The 7,901-nt window shown below is 36.1% G+C and overlaps 1 protein-coding gene across 1 annotated transcript in view; it reads right to left on the bottom strand.

Moving 5' to 3' along the window:
• Positions 1-4,351: 4,351 nt before the first annotated feature.
• Positions 4,352-7,901, bottom strand: part of LOC127413650 (uncharacterized) — a 47,875-nt gene continuing 44,325 nt past the window's right edge. The window contains exons 7-8 of the mRNA XM_051650943.1: positions 6,943-7,046; positions 4,352-5,933 (exon numbers count right to left, since the gene is read on the bottom strand). Of these exons, the coding sequence (XP_051506903.1) occupies positions 6,953-7,046 (94 nt within the window). The 3' untranslated portion in view covers positions 4,352-5,933; positions 6,943-6,952. The remainder of the gene's footprint in view (positions 5,934-6,942; positions 7,047-7,901) is intronic.

Below are 7,901 nucleotides of genomic sequence, written 5' to 3'. Positions count from 1 at the left end.
CACATCATTAAAAACAATAAATAAAGCTAATTTCAGTCTCTATTCATTCTAAACAACAATTAGTTACATGTCCCCATATGTCATCATGCTTTGACCAAACAAACACAAATAAATAAATTCAAGCACAAGGGATTATGGATATTTCCTCCAGCCAAATTGCTTCTCCATTTGGCAAGCTCAGTAGCAGATGCAACAATATGAAGTTCATAGTGTTTAGGCTAACAGAATTATGACATCTTTTGACCCATGAATTATCAAGATCTTTGACGAATACATTTATTTATTTTTTTAATCCCTTTTCATGATTTTAATGGATTTTTATGACTATAGGAGAAGATCTTTTAGTCAAAATCAGATGTTTTAAATTCCCTGATACACTATTTCCTGATTTTCCATGTCACTGGGAGCCCTGTCTTTAACAGATTTGCAACAGTTAACGTCTCGGTTATTCATGTAACCTTGGTTCCCTGAAAGGAGAGAATGAGACACTGCGTCAGAAGCTGATGCTATGGGAGCACCCTTCAGCAGACATGACTTTAAAACCCTATACGATCACGCAAATTTGACTGGCTGGTGAAGATTGGCGCACCGCCCTATGCTGACGTCATTGTGAGCATATAAGCTGGAGCCCAGCCTCACACCACCATCACACCATTACAATACATAAGTATTGTAATATCTCTTTCATACTTGATGTCTGTGCTGTGCAATTCACTTGCGTCAGTCTGCCCTGGCTGTTTCAATCTAGTCAAACTGACATGGAAATTTCAGTATGGTACATGTGGCTTGAAAAGTGAATGGTGACTGAGGCTGTCATTCTGCCTAACATCTCCTTTTGTGTTCCATGGAACAAAAAAAGATAGATTTGGAAAGAAATGAGAGTAAGTAAATGATGACAGACTTTTCATTTTTGAATGAACTATGCCTTTAAGAATGACACCAACCCAATTTCACCACCTCCAAAGGAAAACTATCCCTTTACGGAGATATGACAACGTTTCCAGTAAGGGAATGTAGGGTGTTTTCCAAACTGCATTTTTGCACCCTTGAAGGTCACTGCGGGAAGGGGACATCATTCGAAAGGTCGTTCCAAACGAAAGTAAAAACTGATTTTTTTATTATTTATTTATTTTTCACATACACATGCCATGCTCCCTTCAGAGTGCCCACATCAAGAGTTCTTTCTTTCGGAGTGAGTAGGGCATAGAGATGATCACTTCCGATTGAAATTCACCCATAGTGAACAATGATGCTCCCTGGTTTTTACGGTGCATTGTGGGAGTTTTCAGTGCACTGGAACAATTTTGCGATTGAGACCGCTCTAGAAATGTCTGACTGCCTGATCAGTGCCCTGACTACTGAATCATTTGCTGAGGGGAATATAAATGTATACTGTATATACTGATTATATATATATAGGATATCTTGTAAATCCTTGTCATTGCTTCATAAGTTTTTGAAAATGTGTTTGATGTAGTGACTCTTAAAATGTCAGGTAGTGTAAATATCAAGTCAAAATCATATATGTCATTTTTGACATTTTGTTTGACATTTGAGAACCTGAACTAACATTGACCGTGTCATGAACGCTAGGTTTATTTTTTAAAGAAATAATAACAAGATTATGCTAAATTACTACATTTTAAAGAATTTCAGCCTATAAATTATTTTGAAACCTTTCTTTTGACTTTTGTGAGATTCACCAAGTTTTTTGTCGTTTTTTAATAGTTAAAACTGCATGCAGAGTTGTTTTGGGTTTCATTTTTCAATTTAACATTTAAATTTCTCAATTTGGATCTGCAAATGTGAATCTTTAGTTAATTACATTGTTTGAAATGCCATAACATTGAAATAGTGCGATTATGATAATTATTTACTCTTAGGCTTTTGTAAGGCATTAAAATCATGGTAACTACATGTCTTGGCATTTAGCAAAACAAATAGAAAGACAGAAAGCTTAGTTGGTAAATAGTCTCTTACGGCAAGACTTCATTTATTACAGCATTGTTATGGAATCATTTTTGAACACAGCTTCATATTTGATATTTCATAATAGTACCACAGACATTTACCTGCTCTGACCTACTTTTGCATGTTCTCGGTATGAGATAAATACACACAAAAGGGGGAAAAAGCTACCCAAACGTTATGCCTCATTGGAGTGCAAGTATGTCTTCCTGTAAATCATCAATCACCAGCACACGTTGCAGTATATTTCACAGAGTCATACCTCGGCTTCTTGCCTGTGGTATCTCTAGATGCAGAGGGTGTGCATTTATGACAAATTTTATGACTCCATTGTGTTGGAGTTGCTGGAATGTGGGCAGCGTGCACCGGCCATCCTGAAACCAACCCTTAGTACCCCCTGGACCTCTGAGGGCACAAAAAAAAATGATTTAACACTTATTTATTTCATGTTCAATAAGCCACTTGACTCTCATTGTTTTTTTTCAGACATTTTTCCCTGCCAGTGATTGATGACTGGCAAACCGATAACAATAAAAACATTGTTCTTTAAACTGCCCCCAAGATAACAACTGACCTACCTTTTGTTCTGTTAATGTAGAATATTTAATGAAACATGCGCCCATATAGTTATGAGCACTTTGTTTCATTCCTTGTCAGAAATGAAGAAAAACCTGATGTTAAGATTCTCACACTTGGCATTTGGGTTAGGACAATTTGTTGCTGAAGTATTAAAAGGATAATTCACCAACAAAAAGAAAATTGTCATCATTTATGCACTCTTGTGTTGTTCCAACCCCGCATCACTGTCGTGTGTCTTTAACACACAAAAAAAGGCAGAATGACATCCTCATTATGGGGGGGGGGGGGGGATGCAAGTGAATGGTGGCTGAGGCTAAAATTCTGCCTAACGTCTCTTTTTGTGTTCCACGAAAGAAAGAAAGTCATACCGCTTTGTAATAACATTTGGGTGAGTAAATGACAGAATTAACATTTTTAGATGAGCAATCCCTTTAAGGCAGAACATGTGCATTACCATTATTTACCACAGGGTTGCACTAATATCAAACGTTGTCTTTTTTGTCACTGCTTGTGTCAGATATAAGATTTTATAACACAGTTTAGTTCTCTGAACACCTTATTAAGTCTAGGACTGCATACGTCCCACATACAAACTGTACACATTTTCACTGTACATCTATGGTGGCAAATGATCACACTCAAACCATTGGACGTTCAATCAAGTTCCGTTAGTGTGGCAACTTCTTGAACTCTGCCATCACCTGTATTAATTGTTCGGTTATGTAGGTGTGTGTTCATATGTTTGCTCACCTGATCATTTAGTCACACAGCATAAATGTTCTGTAAGCTAAATTTGAACTCTCATACATTGAAAGTGTGCCTCCTTTCATACCTTATTCACGCTAGCGCCATCTTTGATTTTTATGGGAATGACAATGATGCTGTAAGGGATAGACTTAAAGTCTCTTCAATGGGCTGCACTGCAGTTTAAAGTGTTTTTGGATCATTCCACAGACAAAACATTGATAAAATCTGTCCAAGGACATTCAGAACACTAGACAACATGAGTTGTGTAAAATCAGATGTGATCTAGGAGATTTATACAGCTTTATACCATTCGTGCCATTGAAGAGACTTTAAGTCTATCCCTCACAGCCTCTTGTCATTTCCATTAAAAATCAAAGCTGGCGCTAGCGTGAATAAGGTCTATAATGTAGCTTTATATTTACCTTAAATGCAATGAACCTAAAGATCCTTGAATTGACTATTGTAGTATTTTTAAATCCTGGTAAACATGAAGATTCAGAGATTCCAGAAGATACATTTCAGAAATTAATTAAATCAAGAGGAGACAGCAAACAATGCCAGTATGCCACATGGTTGCTTCCATCTATTCAATGCTTATTCTACACCTTTAACTGGTACCAGCATATTAACCCATAGTGCCCTCTTCTGGACAATAATCAATAATACAAAGACACAACAACTATCAGAGATGTTTATGCTGTTGAAAAGGAGATCAGTGAGAGCCATAGTGGACTCAATGTCTTAAACTCACTTTCTTAAAATATGAGATAGGAGCTTTATACAGCTTTATATCATACCTTGAAGTGATGGTAAGTCTTCCCTCACAGACTTGTTGTCATTCCCATTAAAAATCAAATATGGCGCTAGCGTGAATAAGGTCTATGCTGAGTCAGGATCAGCATTCATTATTGTCCTTTGCCAAATGTATCTTGACATAAAATTACTTGTTAATTTTTAGTTCAGGGTCAGTTGCTGGCACCTATAAGAGATGTACTGTTTGTGAGATCTCTGTAATTTCGCATTATTTATCCACAATAAAATGAAACATCAATTATTCAGAAATATCAAATTTTATTTATTAAAAATAACTTTGAATAACAATGCAATATGCATGTTGAATTATTCCATCCATTTGGTACGCTACAATACAAAAGACATACTGTATACAAATCCTTTGTCTTGTCTTCTGTCCCTAACCAGACAGACAAAAAGTTTTCTTTACATCAGCTCTAGTTCATTTTACACACTGATTGACACCTCTTGCTTAGGAGAAAACTCTGACTAGTGTATAAAACAATTTGTCAAGCGCACATAAAAAAGGCCACTTTGTGTTACACTTGCCTGGCCAGAGCAATATCATGTTACAAACGTTTATGCTCTTTAATTAGAAAACGTTTCACATGTTTCACATGGAAGATTGCAAGCGGTCTGTAAAATAATTTAATTAATAGACTTTATCCAGGCTACACATCAGACTTTTAGTACCTCACTCACTCAACTTGCAACAAAGGCAGCACTACAATAGTACACAACACTAAATAAAAAAATGCATTTCTCCCTTTCTGAGCTTAACTTGTTACTGTCCAGAATACCAGGTTGGTTTTACTGTGGATCAGCCGTACAACCCATATGTGGGTAATATACAGTAGAGTGCATTGCTTCCAGCCTGTAGTTAGCTATCCTAGCATAAAGCATTACACTTAGTTGAGTAAAACCATTTAGCCAGCTTGGTTTGGTTAGATCACCGCACATTGTCATGTATTTTACACTTTTTAATTGGGACAGTTTATACTGTATCTTTAGACTGATATTTCCTAGGCATCTGGAGGGTCTTTTGTAAAATCATAGTTAAGGATAATATTTCAGGTTCATACACCGGGCATTCCTTAATGTTTTGGGAGGAGAAAGGTCACTAACATTATATAACATCAGACAGGCGAGCAGCATACAGGATGACCATACAGTAAGTCAAGTATGTGTTATCATAAGCCCCATCTTTAAAAAGATATATGACTGTGCATGTAGGAATTCAGAATTGGGAATGCCCCTCTTTGACTTTCATGCATACAAATGTTCCACACATCAAGGATTCATACGCACATATTTGTTACATCTGTATATACACACTTACACAAGGCAATTATAATAGTGGTCCAAAATCAAATTCTTCTCCAAGAAGTATCTGTATAATAGGTATAGCATGCATGTTCAAGATTTGTTGTCATTAGAGTTTATTGCAAATATTTTACAAATGGTACATCTGATAATTTGTTCCATAAAAGATATTTACAATAGAGTACTGTATGCCATTATTTCCTTTGTCTGAAATCGCATTCTGAAAATGCTTGTTTTTGAAGCCTTTAATGGTGTTTCATTAGCTGATTTAGCTAATGATTGCTTTATACATATGAATAAATGACATGTATAGAAATGCCATGTCGTACAAACAAGCTCCATCATTGGGTCAACTTTACATTTCCATCAACATATAAAAATCTCTCCTATGTTCCATCATTACTCATCCAATCAGGTTCATTTTCTCAGCTTTTTCACCTCATGCACTCTTTATGCTCAAAAATCCTCACTTTGTGCTTCACTTTATGGAAAAGCTGCTGCAGTGCAGGCCATCTGCTCAATGTCTGATGAGAAAACAAAAGCTGAGAGTTAACATGTTGCCTGTTCACTGTGTGGATGATATCAGCTGTACTGAAACAACACAGTGAAAGATAGAGCTCTTCTGTCCAAGCAGTGCTAAAAACAACAAGTGACCTGGAACAGACCTCATTAGGGGCCAAGCACTGGTTTTATTGTTCCTTTTTTATATTAGTTCTGACCTTTTCTTCTTCTGCCATGGGAGTCTATGGGAGCCCATAGAACCATATGCTAAAAAGTTGTGAAATCTGGCACACTGATGGGAGCGGATCTGAATAGTCATGTGAACAACTTTGAGATCCCCCAGACCAACCCTCTAGCACCTACAATAGCCCAAATGTGACTTTATAACGTTTGAACACTTACATCTAAACAAACCAGTTTTTGGTATTGCTCCTACAAATTTTGTACAATCTTTAACAAAGTTGGCACTAAATGACCTTCATACCAATATGAAATGTATTTTTGAGTGCTAGGGTCTTTTTTTTTTAAGTAAAGGTGCAGTGAAGTTGATGCACCAACACAAAAGAGAAAATAAGATTGTATCTCAACACTGCTGTGGCGTATTTAAATGAAATTTGGTTGACATTATTTTCATCCTGACTTGGGCATATCTATAAAGTTTGGTGACAGTGTCACTTACTGGTCATTGTAATTTGTGCTTATATCTGGTCATAACCTTTTAAATAATTGACATTAATGAAATAATAATTCTGCTTGTACGTGCTTGGCCCCATAATTGCTGCTTGTAGCTACATTTTACAAAGTATTCATGCATTTTGCAGACAGTTTGATTCAAAGCGCAATAAAGTGCATTCCAGGAAACATTTTGTCAATGTGCATTCCCTGGGAATGTAACTATGACCTTGACGTTATTGCCATGCTTTACCAATCAGATATCATGTATTTATTTCAATGTAACAAGCATTAGTGTCCACTAGCTTGACTACAGAGACTCCATATTTATTTCATCGGGAATAAAATTTATTTTCTTACCTGAATGATACTACTGGGGCCATAGATAATCCAGTTTGTGATGGCTCAGAGTGATCATGGAGTTCCGATTTATACTGGGCCGCTCTCCCGACATCATATCAGGTCTGTGAAGAGAACAAAACCCATTTAGAACAAAACCTCATGAAATCAAAATTGGAGTTTTATGGCTTTAAGTCCATGTCTGTTAGCTTTGAGTCCATCCACATGCTAGTGTTCACCCACTGCTGGGTAGTAATTGATTACATGTAATCTGGATTATGTAATCAGGATTACAAAAATGATGTATGTGTAATTAGATTAAATTACATTTTAAAATACATTTAAAATTGTTCATAATATATTGATCCCTCTTATTATTCTTTTTTTAAATCTTTTATTTTTTTATTCTAAATCTACCTACGTGATATACATGATGCCTTCTCATGATGAGTAATTATGCAAGTTATGAAACACTGTTGAGGTGTACAGCTTTGAAATCAATCAATCACATTTACTTTTATAGCACATTTAAAACAACACATGTTGTCCAAAGTGCTTTTCATAACAGGAAACAAAAACACATAATTATTCAAAAACAGCATGCACATTCAGGAAAACATAAATACAATAGCAACAATAATAAAAAATAAATACACACACTAGGCACAGTCATAGGCAAGGATGAAAAGATGAGTCTTCAAATGAGATTTAAAAGCATCAACTATGGTACAGGATCTGATATGGAAAGGCAAACTATTCCAAAGGTGAGGAGCCGCTACAGAGAAGGCACGATCCCCTTTAGTTTTTAGATGGGACTTAGGGATGGTTAAAAGAATACTCTGAGATGACCTTAGAGGTCTAGAAGACTGATATTGCTGAAAGAGTTCAGCAATGTAAGAAGGTGCCAAACCATGCCGACCCAAAAATCTTGTGTCAATTCTAAATTTAACGGGTAGCCTATGGAAAAAAATGGAGTCAAA

Source organism: Myxocyprinus asiaticus, chromosome 23 (assembly GCF_019703515.2).
Source record: "Myxocyprinus asiaticus isolate MX2 ecotype Aquarium Trade chromosome 23, UBuf_Myxa_2, whole genome shotgun sequence".
In the NCBI taxonomy this organism is placed as follows: Eukaryota; Metazoa; Chordata; class Actinopteri; order Cypriniformes; family Catostomidae; genus Myxocyprinus; species Myxocyprinus asiaticus.
The sequence above is the reverse complement of the archived record's forward strand: the minus strand, read 5'-3'. Positions and strand labels throughout refer to the sequence as shown.